Raw genomic sequence first — 25,501 nt, forward strand, 5'->3', positions numbered from 1 at the left:
AAAAATTACTGCTTCCATGTTGATGATATACTGTGCATAGGAGGTCCTAGCTGTGAAGCTCAACTAGATCTTTAATAATCTTTTATTAAAGAGCTGCTTTCAGGGGAATAAACTTGAAAATAATGCCTGAGTGCTTAATTTGAACCATCATTGTGTGTCTGCCATGTAGGTTCTATGTAGCCTTCTGGACAGTAATTTTTCTCTCATCTCATGAAGTGCTGAAAATTTCTGCAGTTTTCATAAAAAAGGTGACAGGCTTGTAGTCACTGGGTATGTTTTCCATTTGTGTTAATAGTACTCTGACACTGTAAATACCCTTTCTTTGCTCATTGGATATACAGAATGAAATTTAAGAGTAAAATCAAGTCAAGGTATTTGCAGAAAAGTTGAGAAGATCATATTTATTGAAAGCATTTTGACAGCACTTATGTATTATCCTGGAGAAATAAAGGATCATAGGATTGAATGTTCTCTTCTTCATACTGTGAAAATCCAGTATTTTGTCTGCATAGGCTATATATATAGCAAAGGCTATATATACAGTTAACACTTTAGCATGAGAGATACCAAAATCTTGTATGGCATGGTCACCAGATGTTTAAATTACAAGATAGCAACTGATACAAACAGAATATCTGGTTAATGAGGTCTCTTTAAGTCCATGAAGAAAAGTCTTATTTGCTCCATGCCCTGTATATCCTGGTAGTTATTACAGTGGAAGCAGGATCAATGTTCTGCTCTTTCCTAGTTATAATGTTCATAATTTCTGAGCCGTTCTGCATTGTATTGAAGTAGTGGGTACATTTAAGAGGGCAGGTAGATTTGCATGTCTCGGATTTCTTTTTAGGAAGTCTAAACACTTGTCTCACCTTACTTTGATCACTTCTGGAAAGTCTTTATTTTTTTTAAAAAAGCAGCATAGATCTTTCTTCTCATCCTACTGAAAAAAATGCTAGCGGGTAAGAAATATTGTTTCTTTCACTTTTTTAATATCATGGCCATTATAAACTTAAATACTTCTGTAATCACCCTGAATGTTTTTTTAAGAATCAGAGTTTTAAGAGACACTGAGTAGATTTTAAATCAGCATTGCACAGCACACCAGCTACATCATAGGCTCATAAATAGAGAGATGAATTATTTCCCTGATTCTTGGATTATAATGGCATTTTGGTATGGTGTCTTTTTTTGATGAAAGGTAGCTAGGTGCTAGGTGACTCCTTTTCTGATGAACTGTGAGGTAGGCAGTTGCTTTCTACTGATTCTTCTGTTGATAGAAAAATAGTACTTTATGGGGAGGTCGATTTGAATAATTTCTAATCTTTCTGATACTTTGATTTCTTGGCATGCATTATTGAAATTGTAGTTAAGGGATCTTTTTCAGACTTTTTTTTTTTTTTAAATCTTTTTTAACTGTGTAGTTGTAACACCTTTTCTTAGTACTTGAAGTATGCTGTGCACTGACTTTTAAATTGCATCTCCAAGATTTGCTTTAGCTGTAGATAACTGATTCATAATTCTGCAGGTACTCTAGAATTCTGCAAAAATGGGCAAAACTGCAGATGGGATTTTACAGGGACTAGATTAACATGTATATAGTATTATCCACTGTTTGGAGTAGATGGGTAAAAACTTGGCAGCTGGAACTTAGTCTTTGGGTCTCATTCTGAGAGATTGCAATGGCTTCACTCCATACTATCTAGTACTTTTGTGACATAGGTATGTCTCACCTTCGTCCTTCACACATGCTCAGGTACAATGGCCATAGCTGTGGTTATCTGTAGACAGCAGACTGGTCCCCAGAAGTGCTGAGAAAATGAAGTAGAATGGATAAAATAGGATAGCTAAAGAGCCCTGCAAAATAGATTCGTCATAAAGCTCCCTGGTTGCACTAGACTAAGGTTTTTCTCCAGTTATGCAAGACCACTTTCCTCTTGAAGGGATTTGAGTTCACTTTTGCATGATTATGCCATTATCTTAATGACTGCAGCATATAGTTTTCACTTCTGTCTTGCACAAGGCAGAGTTGAACTGAGTCTTTCAATGGAGGCCAGTGTCATAACCACCAAAGTAGAGAGGGTCTTCTGAGATAAGTCTCCCACAGCATGTCTTCATGGTGCTAGTACACTACATATATGTTAAGTAGCATTTGAATCAGGAAATGACTTTTTAGTGCAATGGCTGCCTCACGCAGATCATTTCGGTGGAATACAGGCCTTTTCTGTCTGTTTTGATGGATAATTAATCATGTCCTCAAATTGGAACACCTTCAACCAGAGAACTTACAAAACTGCTATAATTCAAGAACAGATTGTGACCAAAAGCTGAACATGAAGTAAACCTGTGTTTTATTTCTAAAATTCACATCTTCCAAAGTGGAGAAACCATATTCTGCAGTATGTCGGGATATTCACATGTGACTCCAACATAGCTGAAACTAAGGCACAGCTTCTATGACAATTTTTTATTATCATTTTGTCTGTGTAGATTTTGAATAATGTGGTTTTCATAGATGAGCTTAAAGATTCATTTCATCTGCATTGAAAAATACTACTTTTGGTGTTTTAAGAACTTAATGTGTTTTGTATTTAGATAATTTTCAGAATCAAGGATTTAGATGCAATAGGATTCAAATAAAATATGGAAACGGTGAAACAGTTTCAAGTTGTTGGCAGTCTATCTACTTGCCTCACCAGTTATGTTGCTTTATTGAGACTGTTCCCTGTGCTTCCACTCTACCCTCTGATTTGCACCTGTTCTCCCTATCTGCATTACACTGTTTCAGTGGGACTGAACAATCATTATGCCTTGTGGGAATATTCCATCTCCAGTTGCCAGAGTCCAAAGCATAATGTGTTGGTGGCTGCTACATACCCAGGGCATTGTAAATGTAGGTATATGTAGGGGCAAGGGCAGAAAAGGTGAGGTTCAGTGGAAGCTCAAGATCTCAAGATATTATTTGATTTTCATCAAATTTTCAATTGGTAAAATATAAATGAATGTGTTTTTCTGTTGTGCTCTTGCTGAAGTACTTTTTTTTTGGGGGGGGAGGGTTTGGTGCATTTTGTGTTTGCATTGAGCAAAATATTTGACCAAAAGAAAACATCTTATTTATTTTACAGACAGTATAAAATAGCAAAACAAAGGCCTACTTTTAGTCCTCAAAAAGGAGAAGAAACAGCTGCTTCTGTACAAAATTACTTTGAGACATAAGTAACCTGTGTTCAAATCTCTTTTTTGCCTTCAGAAATTTGATTGTGCAGTTAAGATGTGAATGGCTTGCTCCAAAGGTTATCCCTTGATGCTTTTTCTGTTTTGTATCAAATGCAGTTACTCAGAGAAAGAGTGACTGCAGACTAGTGGGCGGGACATTCACCTAGGAGGTAGATTTTTGATGTTCCAATGAATAATAAAGGTTTCTAGGAGCAGCATTAGCTAAAGAATCTGAGATTACCTTAGATTACCGCATACTCATTGGGATATTTTTCTGGAAGATGAAGGTTCATATTCCTTCAAGGACTTGAATGTGGATTTTGCATAATCTGGGTGAATGATTTATGCAATATTACCAAATTAAAGTTCTGTTGCCCTGTCCTTCATTTTGTGTATTTAGTTTGATTGTTTTTCCTTCTCACAGCTAAGTGACCTCAATGCAAATTTCTGCATAATTTTTAATCAATTAAACTGTATTTTTTCAACAAGTGAGCTATAGAACTTTCCTCCTGCTGTGAAGAAATAAATTCCTTTCCTCTTGTAACGCATTTCACAAGTTGAAAGGAAGAGTTAGGGTGGTTTTGAAATTAGTTTGAACTAAAATTCTCTTCTGGATTTGAAATTTATTAAAGCACTGTGGTTCTCTGATCTCAAGTTCTAACATATCTTTATTTTCATCCCCTACTTTTCAGGTCAGTATGCAGATATACCTATTGGCATTGCTCAAGCTAGAAGACAACAATAATAAAATATAGTTTTTTCATTAAATTTTAAATTGTATTTGGCAACTGTCAGATTTAGAGGAACAGGCCAAAATAGAACAAAAACTTATACTGGGGCTCACAGAAGAACTTTTTTGGATGTGAAGGGTCATTCTCATACTGTCTGTAGATGAGTATTTCTGAATTACAGTAGTCATAAGAAATGTCCCATTTATCTTTTGCTTCGTATAAAAAGATGTTCATTGTAGCTGAACAAAGAATTAATATTTGATGAGCTTTATCTGGATGACAGTACTCTGCAAATATATAGTGGTTTGTATTTATGGGAGCAATATATTTTAGGTGAATTGCTTTCCCACTACATTCCATTGTTTTTTCATGTATATGCTTTGCACATCTTGCAATTAATGAGATGACTGGTAAACTTTCAGGTCACGACATACAACTTAGGTTCATCAGTTCTATTTTATCTTAGGTGAAGCACAATGAAAATTTAGGATTGGAAAAATGGCACTTGTCTCATTTATTGTACAAAGAAGCATTCTTTAGGCACTTAGTTTCTTTCAACTAGACCTTAGTCCTGGTTCTACCAAAGAAACGTGAATTGCCAGCATCAAACACAGTATATTACACTGGATATACAAGAGCAACCCAACTACCACTGAAAATACCTGAAGACAATAACTTCACAGATTCATGGCTCTTCTTGTTTTTCCCAGAAATATGTCAAAGAGAATTCATCCTCATTCCTGCCAGCCACAGGAAACTTAGCAGCCACAGGAGTCATAGTAGCATTTAGGCTTGACAGTGAAAACAAAATATTCATTGCTTTGATACCAGCAAAAAAGGAAGGGGTACCTGCTATCAACTATTAAAAATGAAGAAAACAAAACAAGCAGTCTTATTTAACACACTTTTATTTTCTTCTGTCTTGATTATTCCATTTATCTTAATGGCTTTTTGTTAAATGTATGTATTTCTGCAGTAGCTAATTTATATTGTTTAGGCAGCATGTTTTAACTGTCTTTTGGGCTAACCCATCTTGACCTTGAAATCTCAACTTCATTTTTATCTGCGAAATTTCAAAATTACATAGGGAAATGAGGAGAAAAATCCCCTTTCCAGAATTTGGATCTTGTTTTATGCAAATTCTTTAGAGTCCCAGTTGGGCACTTATATTTATTAGATAAGAACAACAATGATGTAAGTGAATTTATCAAAGTTAATGTAGCTATTCAGAATAAGTATCCATGCAATATCTGTGGATAATTTGAAAACAAGAAGCATAAAATAAATACATAACACCCACTGGTTATTTCCAAAGCAAAAATTTGGCAATACTTGCCAAATCTAATTGTCCAGAAATGTAGGTTCATCATTCTCAAGTTCTCAAAGCTTTAATACATGAGAATGGATTCTTTTTTTTTGCTGCCTTTAGAAATGACTTTTTCTCTGCAACTACAAAGGATAATTAAAATTGCAGTTCTTAGCTAATGATTGGACTCTGGGAGCTTTCAGAGAAATGCCAAATGTCAAAGAACTCAAGAAACCACTAAGGGAGCTGTGCTTGCTTCACTGTGCAGTATGGTACTGAAATGGAGGCCCATCGTTAACAATCACAACTGCAAATTATACAAGAAGGACTATAAACCCAGAAAAATCCTTCATTGCGTCAATGTCATGACACAGTTTTCACCTTTCACTGGCAAGAATTGTAGAAAATACAAGGCAGATAGCTATTAAAATAAAATAGAATTAACTGACACAGAAGGAAGTACACAAGTTGGCTTAGATTGCATCTTGTTTCTCTTGGAGTTATGAAAGCTTTGGTGATTTTTCCAAAATCATAACAACGTATAATGAACTACTGATCTCAGTATCATACATACATACATACATACATACATACATACATACATACATCCTGCAAGTCTGGCAAACACATAATCATTTCCTTTGGTGATGATGGCAGTGCAACATCTACAGTTGTGACTGTAGTGGTATGGAAATGATATTATATCAGTTTTTTCTTATGTAATGCATGTACAGTATTATGCCTGTGCTTTAGTAAATTATAATGCTCTGTTATTAAAATTAGATCATGATTTCATAGAAACAACATTCTAAACTTTGTATCTCACCATTTATCTTTAGAAGTTTGGATACTTTTCTATTGTCATTCATTTATGGCTGTTCCTATGTTGTACTAGCTAATTCTGATTCATATCTAAAGACGCTTTTCAAGTCTTGCACATTAAGAGAATAATGCCCTCTTAGTACAGAAGACACATGGAAAGCCTTTCTAAGACAGCAGTAAAAGAATTGTAGTGGACTATAGGGATTATGTACATTACCCAGTTTAGGTTGTTACTGACAGCAGAATAGTCATTACTTGGCTTAGTTCCTAGACACTTCCAATTAATTATTATAAAATTAAGAATCTTTTTAAAAAGCTCTCTTTAATCATAAATAGTATAAACACGGGCTGTAACCCCTTCTTTTGAAACAAAATGCATGGAATCCTGAACAACCTTGTGACTAATAATGATTCTGTTAATGCAATTTTTATGAAAATATAATGATATAACTCTTTTTAATAATGAAATACAAATGAAAGTAATTTTTTTTCCATTAAACATTCATAAGAGTAGAAGTGCAGAGTTTGTTAGAAACAGTTAATGCTGTGGTAAATATGGTAACATCTGGGGATTTTCTCGGCCAAATCTGTATTACGGTACATAAACCCTCTTGAGTCAGATTTAATTTACTCTAATAAACTTCTAATTTAAGGACACTTTACATTTCTAGGTTGGAATAAAAGACTTTTAATCTAATTATTAATATGACCTTTATTGGGCTCAGTCCTTAACTCAAGTCCTGCCCTCCAGGGCGATATGAAGTCATTGCCCTATAGGCCAGGGGAAGTGGGTGTCCTCATGGGGTGGGCAGGACAGGTCCTTACTGGCCAGGGCCTGTCCCACCTCCCACCTTCTTAGGTTTTCCCTTTTGACCTGTCATTTTCTGTTGTTCACCTAAAAGAATCAACCTACACACCTTAAAAGTGTGGTTATTGGTAGGCTGGCTACTAGACTCAGGGAAAAGCTGTCAATAATTAATCGCCTGAAAATGGCAGATGGGGAGCCAGTAAAGTATTCAGTTTGGCAGTTATACAATGAGTTCTATTTTCCTTCAGCAGTAAACTTGCTTGTAGATTAGGTAGTACTCAGTGTGAAACAAAGACAGCAAAGCTCTTGTCTTCAATTTTCTGCATTGAAAGACAAAGGATTTGCTGTTTCACAAAAAGGAAAAATTCACCAAGTAATTTGAAGTAATTTATTCTGTACTCTGTGCTCTAAATTAGGGGGTTGTACTGTAGGTAGCTGTTCCCTGATTTTGGCACACAAACTGTCCTTCTCTTAGCTGTGGTGTCACGGTAGGAATAATGGCTCTAAAATGCACATCAGAACTTGTTTGAAGGCCTCCTGAGTGACAGGTCCCTTTCAATATGCTGTTGAGTTTTGCTCAGGATCTGAAAATGCTTTTCAGATTAGTCACAACCAAGAGGGCATCTTATCCAAGCATAAAATAATGATGATAATTATCTCCTTCCTCATGAGATTATAGGGCTGCATCTACATTAGCAAACAGTTTATCCCTGCAGAAGTAATTTTCTAGACCCAAACTGTTGTTGCTGAGGGCACGATGTCCACATTATATTCATTTAGTGGAGAAGGAGGTTGTTTTCAACTAACTCTTGTCCCCTGAACTGAACACCCTTAAGCTGGTGGAGTGCATTAGGTGTGCTCCCAGGCTCATCTTCTGCTTTATTTTCATCTAAAAGGGATTAATTCCCTGTATTCCAGAATCATTCAGTGATGTGATCTAGATCATACCAGATCATAATAAATGGAGACAACTCAAAAATTTGTTTGAGAAGTAAAGTCCAGCTCCAAGCTAAAATGTTAACATAAATGTACCTCATAAAAGTCTCTGATCCAGGACACTAGAGGAAGAGAACACTATTGATTTGTTTGTCATTCACCCTCCTGTTGTGCTCCAACTGCAGATCCCAAGCTGCGTATCATGCAGCAGGAAGCTAGGTATAGATTTTTAGAAAATGAAGTTTATGACTGGCTTTTTAGTGAGCTCCTGGCTGTATTAAAACGCCATGGCAAGGCTGGCATAGTACATGCCAAAGTGAGTGCATTGTTTCTGGAGGTACACTCACCTGGGTGAAACTCATGACAACATGGTCAATATGGCTTTTGTGTAGCTGCTGGTATCTTTCAAAGGAAGGTGTTTGAAAAGGGGTTGAGAAATGGATTGGGTGTTTCAAGGGAGTCTGGATATCACTTAGATACTTCAGTCATCATTAAGCAAATTCTGACCTGACTTGAATCCATTCCTAGCAAGCTGTCACACGAATACTCTGAATTTCCTTTGTGTATGAGCTCGTTATTAGTAATTTCTTACTGTATCAGAACACCGATGAGGAAATACTGAGAGGACACTTCAAAATTGTGTGGCATGTAGGATGATTCTTGAAGAAAGCATTAGATATTAAAGCCTATGTGACAGATTAGATAGCATGCCAGGGCCAGAACCTCACAATATTTTTGGGTTTATACATCTGCTGAGGTATGCCCAGGTACCTGTACCTGGATTAGCTGCTGGACTTTGTCTTCTACTTCCCAGATGGCAGCTGAAGGTTGGTTGTACAACCTGGCTTCTTCATTTATCATTTCTCAGAGAGAAAGAGATCTTATGCACTAGCTCTGGAGTAGGGATTTGCATTATGTACCAGATCTATAATTTGGAAGATTCTGGTCTAACTTTGGTCTAACTCTTTTTTTCCCACAAAAATGGTGCCTGTGGTGGCTGTGATGAATAAGCATGTTATGACTTGACATTAAGAGATTGGAGGAATGTATGCCAACTGTGTTTCAACTAGGTTTGCTCCCAGTCAGCAATGTGCTATGTGAGCTTTTAGAGCTATTTTGGTCATTGCACAAGCAAGTTTCATATTATTCTGTGATTTGAGCAACCTGTCATTTTTTTATTTACACTTGAACCCTTGCCTTCAAGTATGGCCCAAAATGTGTAGGAGTCAGTTATAAAACATAGATTGAGCTATTATTTGTCAGAAGTGCTACTATCTATTGACAGATACAATTGTCATGAGAATAGCGTGGGTGAGCTTCGTCTGAGTCTTGCTTCCCTGTTCATCTGCAGAGGTCTGTCACAGTGTTATTTGCCAGAAGAATTTTTTCAAAAACCAAATTTAACCTTTACTAGGGAAAAGTTATGCAGTAGAATCTGAATGGTTCCTGTGAACATATTGAATTTCAAGTCTGGCAAGATCATATAATATAACATAACCATAGCACTTAATCCATATTCTTACATCCGTGTAAAAATCCCAGAATTAGTCCTCTATTATTGCTTGAAATACATTATGTTTAAGATGATAGTAACTTTAAATGGATTTAATAATAACAAAAATTTTAAAATTAATATATTCACACTCTTGAAATACTTCTAATATTATTGTTTCTTCTGTTTATATCTTAAAATGTTCAATTTTTGAAAGGAAATACTTTTTGTTTTCTACAGTTGGACTCTTGAGGTAAACAAAACTCCTTCATAACTTGACAACTGTGATGCCTTCCAGTTTTATTCTTTCATGATGTCAATGTTATAAACATGATGGCAATAGGAAGATTTTCAATTTAAAGCAAGTGTGACAGAAAAGAGAGTAAGTTCCAAAGAAAGTGAGGGAGTGTTAATCATGGAATGGTCACCCATGTTCAACAGTATGACTTCAATTCACTGAGGTTATTAAAAAATCAATTTTCGTACTAAGTCGTCCACCAATACAGTCCTGTAACGCTTTGGGTCATCTCAAGTCTTATAGAATTGTACAATCTATGACACGAAGATGGCAAATATGCCTTAAAGATGTTTAAAAATAAGGACAAATATTAATCTTAATAAGATGTTCATCAGCATGGCCAATTTTTCTATGGTGCCCAGCATGTGTTCAGGTCATTAGTGAGGACCCTCACGGTTGTTTTCACATAGGATATCACAAGGAGAAATGCTGTGATGTTTTTCAAGGAAAGTGAAATAAGTCCAGAAAAAAACACTACATTTATGCACTTGGAAAGAACTTGCCTATAGTTTCCTTTGTGAAAAAAAATAGGACTTGACTTCTAGTGCTAATGTACAATAGAGGATCATGATATTGATGTGGAGACAAGACCGGAGGAGACTTCCTGAATGATTAATCTGAGCATCTTGATCCTGCCAGTTCGCAAGATATCATCTAATCCATTTCATATGGATATGTTTCTTGACCTCACTATTTCCTTTCTTCAATCTCTGTTTCCCTTCAGCCTTTGTTTTGTGCCTGTGTTTTGCTCCACAAGCCAAGCTCTTTGTCACCATATGTTTTTTGCGTTTAGTTTTTCTTTTGTGAAGATGTTTTGCCAGAATTGTATAGATTATAATGAGTAGTAGTTTAAGAAAATACGTACTTACTGTTCTGTGTCTTTATTAGAAATATATAATTTAGTAATTTATAGGATTTACCTTTTTGACAGCCATCTCATGTCACATTGATACTGATGTACTCTAAGTGATCAACTGGAAAAAGTAATTGTTATTACACTTGGTGTTTCAAATGATAAATTCACAACTTGTAGCAGAAGTGCTATTAATCCCTGATAGTCCCTTTCAGTACTACTCACTGTTATCACACCTGGATTTACCTTTCAATTCTTGTAGTAATCCACAGAGTTTCTGGCTTAATGTGTAAGTTCCAAAGTGACACTGTGGTAAATGCTTTATCTAAATCCAGACAAATTATATCTACTTCATTTCTTTGTCTGGAAAATCAGTTATCTTATCAAAAAAGCTGTCAAGTTAGTCTGGCACAATCTACCCTTGGTAGCATTGCTGCATTTTATCCCATGTTCTATTTACTTCTCTGTCTTTAATTTATCTTTTTCTTCAAAGCCTGTTTTAAGCTCTTGCAGACTGAAGAGGTCAGACTAATAGGCTTATGCTTGCCCGGATCATTTTTGTCCTTGCTTTTAAATATGAGCACTTGAGTCACCATTCTCCACTAATATTTGATGCTTTCTCTGCCTTGATAGATTTGGAGGCTTATCTCTGCCACTGCAATGGCCTCTATGAAATCACAGTATACCTAGTGATTCAGGTCTCAGTGAGACATTTTGTTCAGAGCCCATTGAAATGTTAGCTTTTTTTTTTTTTTTTTCCCCCACTTAAACTTTTGGTTGGTTAGTGAGATATGAATAAGGAAAATTTGAATTACTTTACTATCTGCAAGAGGATCACAGGTGAGATATAAGCAAATACTACTGCCATGATGATTAAGTGAATAGATAGTAGCTCCTACAACTTAAAGCTCCCTTAAGCACAGAAACTGGGAAAGAGTTTAAAGTGGCATAATAATATCAGAGAAAATTATGTGAATTAGAGCCGAAGTATCTTCTAATACTGAGCACTTAACTGTCAGAGCTTATTTCACAAGGGTGTAAGACATCATTGGGTAGATTAAAGATATCATAATATCTTGGATGTTTAAATATTCTGTAATGTTTTATGTTAGCACTTAAAAACACAATGAATGGGATGTGCAGGTCTGATGCTAGATTATTACTGTTATTTTAATATTTTCATAAATACATAGAAGTACAGAATCTAAACCCACAAAAATTCATGAGATTTTCTTTCTGAGTTCTTAGTAATGTGTCAGTATTAATGTTCATCAGATGAACAGTCTTTTGCTTGTCCTGATGAAATGACCACAAAAGAAATTTAATATATACAAAGTTCAATACATCTGTATTGTTTGAGTTGAAGCTGGTTAGGAAGACAGTGCATTTCTTGTTTACTCTTTATTTGCTTTCTTTATTGCTTTCAGTTAGATGTTGCATCTGAAAATTAATGAAGGTGAAAATTACAATCAATAGTGTTTACAAAGAACTGGTGCTAATCTGGAGGCAGGGGAGATTAACATTGATAGCAGTTTAGAGGGAAGGCCATTCATCAGTATCATGTGAGTTTTCAAGGCAATATCATCACAACTGTATATACTCTTCTGCAAGAAAGTTTTCTCCATAATCTCTCAGGGATTCTGGCTGTGAGGTGGCCTGCAGCTAGGTGGCTAAAGCATTCATACCTCTGGCAATTTAAGCACCCATGCTTATCAGATTTTGGAAACAATAATATATATGTAAATTTCACATCCAAATGCTATGAGATACTGCAGGCAAATGTAATTACCTGTATGTGCATCCATCTCCAGCTTCCCGCTACTGGGAAACTAATTGCACTATGTAAAGAAAAATGGCTTTGGTTTCCTGCATATTTTCATAAATTACATACTTTTTTATTTTTCAGATATTTGAGACGTTTTCTTTTCTTGAAACTGTCTCTTCTTATAAAAGCTCACTTGCTAATCATTTTTCAAGAACTCATGTTGTGTAAATACATATCTGTTTGGGAAAGTATGTGCTTAAATTCAAGCATGTACTTAAGTCACATTGATTTAAATAAAAGACAAATATAGGCATGCATGTCAATCATATGTATAAGTACTTTTGGGGAGAAGCATTCATTTGCCTCAGTGTCTTAAGCCTTTGCATGTAGCCTTTCAAAAGCCCTCCTTTTGGCATTAAGCCTAGAAGTCTCCAATCTGCTTCCATTGGTACACTTCAGCTGGAAGTAACAATCTTATTGTACTGATCTACCATCAATGCTTTAACTATTTCCAAATATTTCTCAATAGTGGAGCTAAGCTTTCTAGGCTACTTATTCTGCTATTAAAATATCGACCCTGGTAAACAACAACATTTTGAAAAAAACTGCACCCCTTTTGCTTTGCATACAGAGGTTTCCTGTGTGACTCCTGTATAAGACCCGCATGCTTTGCCAGGCTAAATGCCTATTCTCTTTCTTTCCTTCTCCATCTAGATCAAAGAAAGGACCTTAGGAGAACAGGTTTGTATTTTCCCCCAGCTTTGTTTCAGAATCAGAATGCACTTGGTGTCTGTTACAAGCTGTGATATATGAAGCAAAAAGAAGATTGATTTTCACAAGCTACCTTGTACCTGAAGTAATGAGTGTGACAAATTACTTGGTCACTGAGCAAACATGACAGGAATGTCATAGAGGGAATTTATATATATGCAAACACACAGGGGTCACACCGGTGTTACTTTTACAAAGTGACCGTATCCACCTGAGGAGCATTTTTAAATCTACATTAGCTTACATAGGAATGGCTAAATGAATTGGCAAATACCTGCACTGTATGGGATGTAGAAACTCACACAACTGAGAAATATTATAAGATCCAACACAGTATGAGACATAATTTAAATGGCTGCATTATTTCTGGACAGAAGATGGGGTCAGAAGTGATTTCTACTACTCATTTCCGGTTTCTCTGCAGTAGCCAGTAAAATATTTGTTGCAAAAATAAAAGAGAATGTGGGACTTATTTTCTATCATGTTTTTTCTCTTAAACATTTCATCAAGATTTAATAGCGAAAAAAAGCTTATGGTTCTCTTTATGAACACTTGCATTCACAGGGTGTATGTGTTTGCAGAAGACAAATGGATCTAACTGACATTGAAAGGTTCTACATATGCAGAGCAGGAATGTATGAATTTTGAACAGCTTCACAGAAGCTGATGTTTGTAAAGAAAAGAAAGAAGAGAAGCAAGAGAGAAAAATGCTGTTATTCCTAGGAAACAGATGAGAATTTTATTAGTATGATTTCTTCAGGAAAGAATGAAAGCTATTATTTACTTACATTTTTTTTCTCCTCAACAATAAAGATTATGTGAGGTTACACTTCACTTAAAATAGTAAAACAAGGCAATTTAACACTCCTCTGTTTCTGAACTGTTGGAAAGGTGGCTGCTCTCAAGCCCAGAAGCAAAGAAGGAAGAAAGCAGAAACTCAAAAGCTTATGGATGCTACATTGCTGCAGTGACATTGAAAATACACATGGCAGTTTCAGTTCAGCTGCATAGTTGGGTCACACTTGCTGTTGCAGGGGCAGGCAGGGCTGAAGGTGAGGTGGAGCAGCAATGAAGAGAGCCTGTGCAACCTGTTAGTGTATTCACAATTTGCTTCTGATGAACAATGGAGGCCAGGGAGAAGCAGTTTGTGAAGCTTGTCTACAGCGTCAGATGTGGTTTCACCCTGAGGAAAAAAAAAAAGCCACTTTTAAACCTTTTTTTTTAATCACTAATCACCAAAACAGTCTATTCTTGAGTCCATGATACCAGATTTGTGATGGTCACAAGAAATGCACTTCAGGCAAAAGGAATCCTATGGAGCAAAAGTAACAAATCTTATGAATTTATTAATTGTTTTACAGTGTTAGTGAAGACCTTGTCACAGCAGAGTCATCCCACACTCAGCCACTGCCTGTTTGAATTATGTGGGTGACATCTTTTTGTTTTATTTTGAATGTGTCTCTGGACCACAAAAAAAGCCATATTTTTTCCCCTTGCCTCTAAGCACATTGAAAAATGAACTCAAACGTGGCAGCCTCTCATGTCCTCTTTTGCATGAAAGTGCTGAGAGTTTTTTGGGTTTATTTCCAATGTGTTTGGGTTAGAAACTGAAGGAAATTTTTGTTGCACATAAAGTTTGTATTTCTGTGTAAAATTGATTTTAAATGGAGGCATGTCCTATAGCATGGCTATTCTAGGTTTTGATCACCTTTGGCTTATGTGGCATTATTGAAGACTGTAAGGATCACAGCAAGGGAGATGTTCTGCAGAAAGGAAGGTAAATAGAAGAAGAAAATGTCTCACAGAGAAAACCATTCAAGTTAATAGCTATAGTTTGTGAAGCTCTGCATCACCTCTAGTAAAAGCAGACCTCATTTCAGAGCTCATTTGTTCTGTTTAACACAGCCTGTTATGTTAGCGTAATAACAGTATGATAATGGACTGAATTTTATTTCCTGGATGTACTTACTTGACATGGATCAGGGTTGCAAACTGTGTTTCAGAACTGAGGTCAAATGCTATCTAGTTCCAGTGTCTTCACAGTGCTATATCACAGGCTGTTTTGCCAATCGACAAAAAATAACCAGCATCACAGTTTCTGAGCCCAGGTGATAATGTGCGCATCCAGATAGTGAGCATATCTCATGGTCTTCCCTTGTTATCCAGCTGTTTGCCTGCTTTGCTGATGAGACACATCTGTCCCTACTCCCTGAGTTTCCTGGACTATAAACCCTTCAGTTTTTATTTCTGGGGCTGTATTCCTACAGTGCAACTTCTGTGCATGTACCACCACTGCTGGGAGCAGAGTGCTTCCTACCTTGTTTGTGCTTACGCAGCCACTTGTCTGTCCTCGGACTGAGCATTGTTGAGCAGCCAACGCACACAACTACAGGTCTAGTGTTATACTGCATAATTTGTTTGAAACGTAACATCATCGTCCAGCTTTTTATTCGTGCTGCTGTATGTTATGAATGCTTTAATGCTGAGATTTTTTTTGTACTTTTGCTGATGGCCTCTGACCTATTAGTCCCAAGGTAGAACCGCTACTTACACTGACTTTTCTGTCAATCGTGCCTGTTATGGGGCTGCTAAAAGACAAAGTTTGTTTTTTTGTCCTTCTAAAGGTGAAAGCCACAAATAAATAACGCAGAATAGTGTAACAGACTTGTGGTAAAGAAATGGTGTATTTATTTTTCTTATGATTGTAAAACCTGGCAATGGCATCGAGCCCAGATTTTCTGCGTCAAAGCTGAAACCCTTCCTTTACTTTGCATAACAGTCTCTTCTGTATTCAGTGCTGGCTTACTTCTTTTTGGTATGCGGGGCTGAGGACAGAGGTTTCTATCTTCACTCTGCTACCTACCCTAAAGGGCTGCTGTTCACAGGCAGATAGGTTGGTTTTCTCTCTTTCTCCCTGCAGCTACTGTGTTTCCCTATGTATTTGCATTTTCTGCTGAGCATTTGCTGCCAGCCTTGCAGCACAGTGAGTGAATCTGGCATCAGCAGAGTACAGGAAAAAAACTGTATCGGATTCAACTTAGCTTACTGGTGCAAGTCCCACTGGTTTGGAGCACTTTTGGGTAGGTGAGGAAAAAAAATTTGATTTTAATGAGAGATGACTTGGCACCAGCATCATAACAGGTGCAGTATGAGAATCCAGGAGTGAAGGAGTTAATTCATATTCTGTTCACAGACATGGCTGTGAAAGAGCATATGCTGAATGTGCATTCCAGCTTCATTTATTTTGTTCTTATTTACAGTGAAAAATAATATACTTCCCTTTTGCTTTGAGTGCTTCATAAACCTGGAGCTGATGATGAATATGCAGTTTACACTCCAAAGGCACTGGAATAAGTGCAAGAAGGCCGAGCTTGGTGTGGTTCATAGCATACTGTGACCTCACTGTGATAATTGATCCATCAGGCTTTCAGGGGCATATCCACCATCCTAGACACAGCACTTGCTTAGTCCTCTCTCTTTTTCACTGATAAATGTGATATCTGAACCTCTGGGAAACACACTGTATACATGGGACTTCTGTCAAAGGATGTTGAGTTCTGTTTGCTCTCAGCTGAGATTTAAAAGGGCTTGGTACGCTCCTCATTGAGTTCTTAATCTGAGTTGTACTGTTTTGTTACAGACAGCCTGGTGTGGAAAATTACTGGTGCTTAACAAGGTCTCATCGATCTTCTGGATAGCAAGATTGGCAGTTTTGAGGGAAGTGGTCTGGTTACAAGTCTGGAAATCATGAGTGGAGTTGTGGGGTGCAGGGGAGGGTTGCCTTATCAGTGTGTGGTGTTCTGTTAGGAAGCAATTGGCTCAGAGGAGTTACTTCGAAGGAATAGAAAGAGATTTGGGACTTTGAACAGACTGCTGGTTAATTCTGTATTAGAACAGTCTGCTTTTCACAGTTGTGGTTGCCAAAGCCAGTGTTGTAGATGAGCAGAGCAAAAGAGATGTTCTTAAATTCCATTAGGCTTCTTATGAACATAATAGGAGACAAATGTGCAACCATACTGAAGCAATGCATTTTTTTTCTGTTCAGAAAGGTACTTTTGTTCCTAGCATTACAAACTAGCATGATTTCATTCAAATGATCATATTTGCAGGTTTTCTATTATAAGTGATTTACAGTAGGCATCATCGTCCTATTGACCTATCAGCAGAAACATGACCATTGTGCAGAGCTGTTTCTCAGCTGGCTCCCTAGGGCTCTTCTATGGAGAATGAAAAGTGAGACAAGGCTTCATTATTATACCTCTTGCCACTCTGCACAACCGTAATCCTTATCACTAGAGCCTACATTCTTGAACTTGTCGTTTTGGGAGGTGGAGAGGTATTTTGTCTTTGGAGGAGGTTACTGAGAAATAAGTCATGTGTTACCTTAAGCCACCATGGCTAAAGCCTTCATGGTGTCTTGCTGTCATGGCAAAAACATCACTGAGCAAAATGAGAGCAGCTGTGTGCAATTTCCCTTGGTGCAGTAAATCAAATATTTTCATTACTCAAAGATAGACAGGAGAGACACTAGTGAATCTGCCCTGCTCTAGTCCATGTTTCCAGACTACTCGTGTCTTCCTAACAGGATTTCTCTGTGGGAGGGTTGGTATATGTGCTGGAGATCTATTTGAATATATTATCTCCTTATGGCTTGTGAGCAGAATCCAAAAGGAGTTGCAGTCCCAAAAGCTAAAAACTCCACTGCATGGTCAGAGAGGATCACATTGACCATGACTGGCCCCAAACACACTAGTGGCACTTCTCTGTTCACGAAAACCTGCAGCACAGTTGCATGGATTCATCCTTCTTGCCAACTTTGGAGTCTGCTGTGGTTACTAACACTACTTGTGCTGTGAGAGAAACGTGATGAGTGGAGGTGTTGGATTTTCCTGGTGCTGACCAGGGTGGAGGAACACTCACAGACCAGGGAGAGAGGTTAAACTGATGGTCTGTGTGATGTGCCTCATATAGAGATAAGCAGAATTTAACACATAAGGTTTGTCAGCTGGGCACTTATAGAAACTTCTTGAATTCTCTGTACATTAAGACAAAAAAAAATTAAAGAAGTCTTAAGATAAAATACTTATTTTTGTGTGTTTTTGTTTTCAGGATGAATAAAAGATACTTACAGAAAGCAACAAAAGGAAAACTGCTAATAATAATATTTGTTGTAACGCTGTGGGGGAAATTAGCCTCTGGGGCAAATCATCATAAAGGTAAGAAATTCTGTTCTGTTCTGTCCCATCATACTCTTGTGTCTGTGGCTTCTGTTAACAAATTCAAAAGTGTCTAGTCTGTGCAACCTTTTTTCCTTATGTATATTTGTGTCTCCTGGTATTGGTCCACTAGTCAATACCAAAGGAGGAGAGTTTTCAATGGATAGACTTCTATTAATTTTTCCCGAATTTAAGTATTTCAGTCCTATTTTCAGCATTCTCTGATCGTAGCATCTTGTTGGTCATTTTGTAATGACAATACAGTTGAAAAGATGGGAAAAGGAGATGGTAAAAAAACCCACCACCAACAATCAAAAAACCCAAATAATAACTGCTTGCCTCAAAAAGATAGAGATATCAGCACAATGAACACCACAAATGAATTCCTGGAAAGAACCTTGGAAAGAAACAACTATTAGTAACATACATGCTGCTTACATTGTGTAGTTATCTGTCAAGGCTAATGTCGTGGATAGTCTGTGCTGAATGTGATTGATTCATCACCAAAAAAAGATTGTTGCTTTGCAGTGTTGTCTGTTTTCTGTGCTTCATTCCTAACACTGAACCAGGAACTCTAGTAACTTGTGACAACATGAGATTTGTTTTCTCTTGGTCATTTCAGCCCTTAAAATGTATACACACAAGCAGAAGGTACAGTTGTTTATTGAAGCTTCTAAAAAGCTGCCTTTTTTTTCTCTGTGTGTGTGTGCGTGTGTGTTTCTGTAACCCTGGGATGCAAGGAACAGGCTGAATTTATGTTCATGTCTTCTTATAAGCTAATACAACTTGAAATGTGATCTGCAGTGTAATATGATTTTGAAGTCCACTCCTCATCTTCATATAGCATCTGTTGGCTGTTTATCTGCTTATTCAAGGTCAGAGTAAACTCTAACAATTTGAACAAGGTTGGTGCAGGACATGAACATTACTGAGAGATGAAGAGTTAAATAGTAGGGAAGGATTCCAATAACACCAGTGACTTCATCTCTCCATGTTCATGTGCATTTTATATTATTCACTCTGATGTCACGATTTCATAGAATCATGATCAAGTATTTTATATATCCAGCTGCTAGATATTTTTCTGCTGTGTGAAGATATCTTTCTTCAAAATTCCTCCCTGATTAAGGACTTCAGGATGCAGAGACACTTTCTGCAAAGTCTTCTGTGTGTTGCAATTTGGCTGCAGACAAAACAGATTCTGATGTGGTCCTGCAGGCCACCAAAGATGGGCATCATGCCAGACAGGAACTGTGCTGACACCCTTTGCTCAGCCTTTGTTTCCCCCCGAACCGAAATATGGATTTGAGCTGTGGCTTGCCAGTTTAGTTGTCTATTGGAAAACAGCCAACATATCCTAGCCTGGTTTCAGAATTCTTCACCTCTGATTGTCTTTAAAAATCAAAAATCTCATCTCCACACCATTTTGATTCCATCCACAGAGGCTCGTCAAGCTGTGTTTGCTGCAATCCAATTCAAACTTTGCCAAGTATGCTCACTACTGTTTTTTAAAACTAATAAACAAAACATGTCACCAAGTATTTAATGGAAACAAATTATAATCCTAAGGACTATTTGGAGAATCAGTGCTTCATAGCTGAGAATCAAATGATGCTCCACCAATTTTAGCTTTCAAGATGAATTCATGCAATGGAAAATTCAGCAGAACTATACCCCTAATTATCTGGACAGTACTTGGTGTTTAAGCCCCCAAAATAACTTGAGAAATCTTGAATTTGTTGGTTTTAGTTTAAAAAAAAAATGTGCACATGAGTACCCCTGCAAAATCAGGTTATTAGCAGTATGGACTTCTTTACATTCCTGCAAGTTAACAAAATTCTTTGGCTCTTCTTTTTGTTTAAGCTGTAACTTTCTGTCCCTCTAGCAAAATATATGAAGAAGTCTTGCAGGGAACAATAATACGAAGAAGCATGACTTGAGTGTTTAATTTTGGAAAGCAGCTATTTGTACATGTTCAGATTTTTTTGGAAAAAAAAAAATCAGAAGGATTTTGGCTTGTGGATTTAGTAGGTCTGCAAATCAGCTGCACTCACTGTATATGAGGGATTTTTTTAAAAAGCAAATCAGAGTTAGGCAGCTCAACAACCATTGTTTTCTACAGGAACTGGGAGTTTAACTTCCTGTTGTGTCAAAATCTTCCCTCTTTTATAATAGAAGAAACAGAGCTTCAGTGGATTCGAGGAAAACTTGACACTGTTCACCTTTGCACGTAGTTTCCAAATACTGAGAAAGGTGTGAGTTTCTTCAGTGATAATTATCCCTAGCATCATTAATCTTCATTTATAGAAGTCTTTACTAATATATTGACATGACAAACTCTAATGACTTTGAAGGACCCCCTGCAATTTCAAAGATCGATGACCTACATTTAAAAAAATCTTTAATTTCCTATTGACTTAGTCATACTATGCATCATTTGCACCAACTCTTAAGCCCATCTCTTTTTCTGAAAGTGAGTAAAAGAAAAGAAAAAGAAGGAAAGGTCACCAATGTGTGAAAAATTGTTTAATGAGCATTCTGCTCTCCAGACAGACTTCAGCAGGGATATAAACAGCTAACTCTGACAGGCCATCTCTAGGCTTGTTGCACTCATTTCAGTGCTATGGCACAAGTGAGAAATCCCAAGTCAGCAGCAAGAAAAACAGAAGCTGAGGCAGGGCATAGGGAACCAGTTGAGCAACCACTGGGTTACAAACTGGGATTTCAGATAGCAGTTTTTTGGTGTCAGGTGCGTGGGCACCAAGTCCATCCTTCTTTCTCTTGAGAAGACTAGTATGGGGACACTTCTGCTCTTTATTTTGGCTGATTATTAAAATTTCATCAGTCTGGACAGAAAGTCCAAGAGCTAAAAGAGATAAGCACCACAGTGTTTAAAATAAAACGCAAAATTGACTTTTTTTTTGCCACACATGGGATTATGAGTTCTCCTCGTCAGTTCCTGGGAGTGCACATACTTATATTCAATTTATCCTGTCTTCTGGAAAGAAACAGGAACTCTGCACTTTTTTTTTAAATTCATTTTTCCTGGTACCCTGATACCCTGGTCATGTGCACTTCACCTGAACACATGCACCTCTGAACCAGCCTGCAGTACCAGATCCATTCGTACTGCAGTAGCTGTGTATGATAAGACAAGTGAAGAGTGGAATATCAATCCCCAAGAGGATGTTGACAAGGTTATGAGTCTAAAAACTGATAAACCTCAAGGATGGCTGATTTTTACCTCAAGAATTCCATAAGGTTATTTTATTATAAGACTGCTCCTGATCCTCCTACTCATTGCTAGCCCTTGGAAAACAAATAAACCTGTGCAAAACATATAGTGCTCACTGACACATATGGCAGGCAGGCATCAGTTCAGCATCACTGCCTGTTTGCTATTTCTGTCATAGGGAACATGAATTGATTTGATTACTTTTGTACCACAGCCTGTGTTTAAGGTTCTGAGTGATGGAGTGGTCCTTTTTAGGAAGAAATATATTGATAGCTGCTTACGAGCATTCCTTTGTAGACAAGAGGCTACTGCAAGACAGAGTTTCTACCCTAAAACTAAAAACTCTCAAATCTCTGATTTCTTTGAGTTTTTTAATTATTACTAATTTTTTATGTTGATAACACAGCAAGGTGATCTAAATAAATTAAGGGTGTCTTTGAATCTGAGCATAGTTTAATATTCCTAAAAATACAAACCAATAAACTTTCTATTAAATTTTAAATGCCTGGAAAAATAAAAAGCTATTTAAAAATATGGCTAATCATGAATGCTTGCTTGCCAGAAGGAATTTGCTAAGGAACCAGAAAACATTCCAGGTAGGTAAACAAAGTAGTTGAATATTTTTGGGCTTACTAGATGAAAAGGCATGATAATTTATTTTAATTTAAAAAAATTCACTCCAAAGCTGAACTTATTAATCTGATGCCTATTTTATAGTTAAAACAAACTAAACTCTTTATGGTTTGTGATGCTGCTCCTGCTTGTCTGTGGGTTGGATTAGAAGCGTGAGGGAATGTCTCACTGTTCACAAGTAGAAAATGAGTCTCGGTTTCCCCTTGCAGAGGAGCATCTGTTGTGAATCCCAGTTGAACAAAGGAGCCACTGAGCCTCTAATGCTGCTGGTTAGGTGACCCTCCCTGGATGAGTCTGCCTTTCTCAGCTGCCTTGCCAGGGCAGAAGCAGTGCTGGCACCATTGTTGTGTTTTGGGACATGTCCTGTGCCACACATGTGCCTGGAGTTTGGGGATGGGCATGACCATGAGAAGCAAGAATCCTAGTGGTAGCTGTTCCATGCTTTCAGGTGGTTCTGATGTGTTTATTGACGTGAATGGACTTTCAACAATGGTCATCCTCTTCCTTGGTCACCAGGTCTCTTTTCCTTTATTTTGAGAAAGCAGTACAAATGAAATGTGCAGGACAGTCCTGGAAAGGCCTGTCTGAAGATCTTAAATCTTTGTGGAAGTGAGTTAGAAATGCAGCTGAATTGTAATCATTGTCCCCAGGTGTCTTATTTTCTTTGGATAACTCATAATTTCTGTTTGCTCAAGAAGGGCTTTTGAGTCTTGTGTCTAAATTCATCATGATTTCTATCAGTAAAATGAACCAAAATGTGGCAAGCCCTGAACAAGGCTCCATATAGTATAACACACATCCTACATGTGTTTGTCTTTGAGCATGTAATGTTTTTTTTTAGGGGAAGAAATCTCATAGTAATGAACAAATTTAATCAAATGTCCAGTATGGGCAGTAGTGCACCTGGTTCTGGCGAGCAAGTGGAAGGACTCGTAGCCCTTGCAGACAGAGAGAGTGGTGTAAGTTCATTCTTTTGTCTTCTAGCATTCAGCGAGGCTCTTTTAGCAAGTGCAGTGATGCTAACGCTACACTGAATCGGCATGTGACAGGCTTCTGGCTCTGCCTGAATCCTAGGTTGTGCAATTGATTTGTTCTGAGGAGAAATAATACAGCACTTTGTTAAAAGCTATGGTGATGGCCTGTGTGCTTTGTTGCAACACCTTCATGCCTGTTTTACGTGCAAGGGGTGAAATTCACTGGTGAGTTAGGACACCTGTTTAGACAGTTTAATAGGTGATTTATGTGAGATACATGGTTTGAACACTTTGAGCTGAATAGGACACAAAATGCAGATCTCCCAGTGCCATCAAATGGGCTCTGATATACCTGGTAGGCAGCAGCAGTATCCTTTTTTCCTTGGTTTGCAGTTTTTTGAAGTGCCCGTACCATAACATTTGGTAAAGGATCTGACCCCATGGGTAAATTGTATGTGTTCAACATGCACCTTCTGGCTGCATGGGCCCATCAAAGGATTTAAGAGTTTTTTCTGCATATTCCCAGGTTCTTTACTGGAATTAAGTGGGAGAAAACTGTCTAATATTTAAATGAGGGAAGCTGCATGCATGCAGAGAGATGTGTGTGGATGCCTTAGTAGCTACCAGGTGAGGCTGGAAGATGTCAGTGGCGTCTGACAAAACATTGGATGGAAGCTTCCACTCATCTGTTGTTGATCTGTCAGGCCTGCTTCATCAAGCTCTTTTGTCATATTTGCTAAATGTCTCAGAGATGGTTAATCTTATCTCTTGTGGAAGTTTGTCCCAGGGATAGATTCTCTTAAATGAGAGTGCTTTGTGTGCAGCTTTCACTAACTTAATTCTGAAGTAATTAATGTTTAAATATAGAAACAAAGGAAGATGATAGTCATTTTAGCAGACATGGGGAAGAAAGATATTAGTTCTTATGTTCTTATCTAGCTTGGGCATTAATTGAAAGTTTCAGTTATATCAGGATCAGAACCTGATCCCAAAATTGCCATTTGCTTAAAGATAAAATAGAACAGTCAGTCAAACACTTTCATATCAGTATCTGTCAGTGCAATCTAAAATGTTAATACAATATCTGTTAGAATTCAGTAGATAACATTCCTTGGCCTTCTGCCAGAGTATAAAAGAAAATTATTTTCTCTGATTGCCAAGATGCCAATGGTTCTGATTGTTCACTGGGACAAGGGTGCAGAAATCATAGTGATAGCAGTTATGCCTATTTATTCTTTATACTTCAAGCTCCATCACGGCAAATGGCTGCCTTCATTTTTGCCCCCTTTCTGATCACCACCTTGGTGATGAAACTTGGTTGTCATGAAGAGAGAAGTTAGAGGGTCACAATGAGATATCATGCATTTCCTTTTCTACTGATCACTTAAACATATTTCGCAAGTATTATGATTTCTTCATGTTTCACTAAGACAAATGAGAGGAAAGTGCCTAGCTGTTCTTTATTTTGGGCCTGACCTTGTAATCCTAATGTCAAATTTTTATTACCTTTCCATGAATGAGTACCTAGGATCTTTTCTTATCTTCCCACCAATGGCCCACCAATTGGCTATATTTTAGCTCATTTTTGTTTTGTAAGATTCAGCTTTCCCTTGCTTTTTTGTTAGGAAAACATTGTAAGATGTTAGTACTGTAAAAACATTGATAATATGCTTACCCTGCTGTTACTGTTTCCTACCATGAGTAAATGTAATTTCCCTAATACTGGAATAAGACATACTTTTCCAGTTTAACAGTCTTTAGAATTATTGCTGTTGATTTGTTGTGTACATTAAGTAATGCATTCTGCTAGATTCCTTTATCCTTCAGTCTGAGAGAGTTGGGATTGTTCAGCCTGGAGAAGAGAAGGCTCTGGGGAGACCTTATTGTAGCCTTTCAGTACTTAAATGGGACCTGTTAGAAAGATGGGGACAGACTTTTTAGCAGGGCTTGTTACGACAGGACAAGGGGTAATGGTTTCAAACTAAAGGAGGGGAAATTCAGTCTGGACACGAGGAAGAAATTTTTTACAGTGAGGGTGGTAAAACACTGGCCCAGGTTGCCCAGAGAGGTGGTAGATGCCCCATCCCTGGAGACATTCCAGGCCAGGCTGGACGAGGCTCTGAGCAACCTGATCTAGTTGAAGATGTCCCTGCTCATTGCAGGGGATTGGACAAGATGACCTTTGAAGGGCCCTTCCAACCCAGACTATTCTATGATCTTTATACCTAGGAAAACAAAGTGCTTACATTTGCATGTCACAGTTTTGACTAAACCCATTAAAAAAACGATGAAAGAAATTGTTAGCCCTCTAGATAGTTGTCTTATGCAATTAATCTTGGTTTAATAGTACCACTGTCTTGGATCTGTTGATCAGAATTTTCCTTATTGTTTCATAAACTTGTTAAGTGCTCAATTAATGTCGCATATATTATTATATTATTGTTAGCA

General features: G+C 37.4%; 1 protein-coding gene across 8 annotated transcripts in view; it reads left to right on the forward strand.

The window, feature by feature from the left end:
* The window catches only part of TAFA2 (TAFA chemokine like family member 2), a 194,578-nt gene that overhangs the window by 120,382 nt on the left and 48,695 nt on the right, over window positions 1-25,501 (forward strand). For all 8 annotated transcript variants that reach the window (XR_010469523.1, XR_010469525.1, XR_010469527.1 and 5 more), the window contains one exon: window positions 18,105-18,211. Coding sequence is in view for 1 of the 8 variants with exons in the window: in XM_013366732.3 (XP_013222186.2) it covers window positions 18,105-18,211 (107 nt within the window). In the remaining 7 variants the exon portion in view is untranslated. The remainder of the gene's footprint in view (window positions 1-18,104; window positions 18,212-25,501) is intronic.

The sequence above is a fragment of the Columba livia genome, chromosome 1 (genome assembly GCF_036013475.1).
Source record: "Columba livia isolate bColLiv1 breed racing homer chromosome 1, bColLiv1.pat.W.v2, whole genome shotgun sequence".
Taxonomy (NCBI): domain Eukaryota; kingdom Metazoa; phylum Chordata; class Aves; order Columbiformes; family Columbidae; genus Columba; species Columba livia.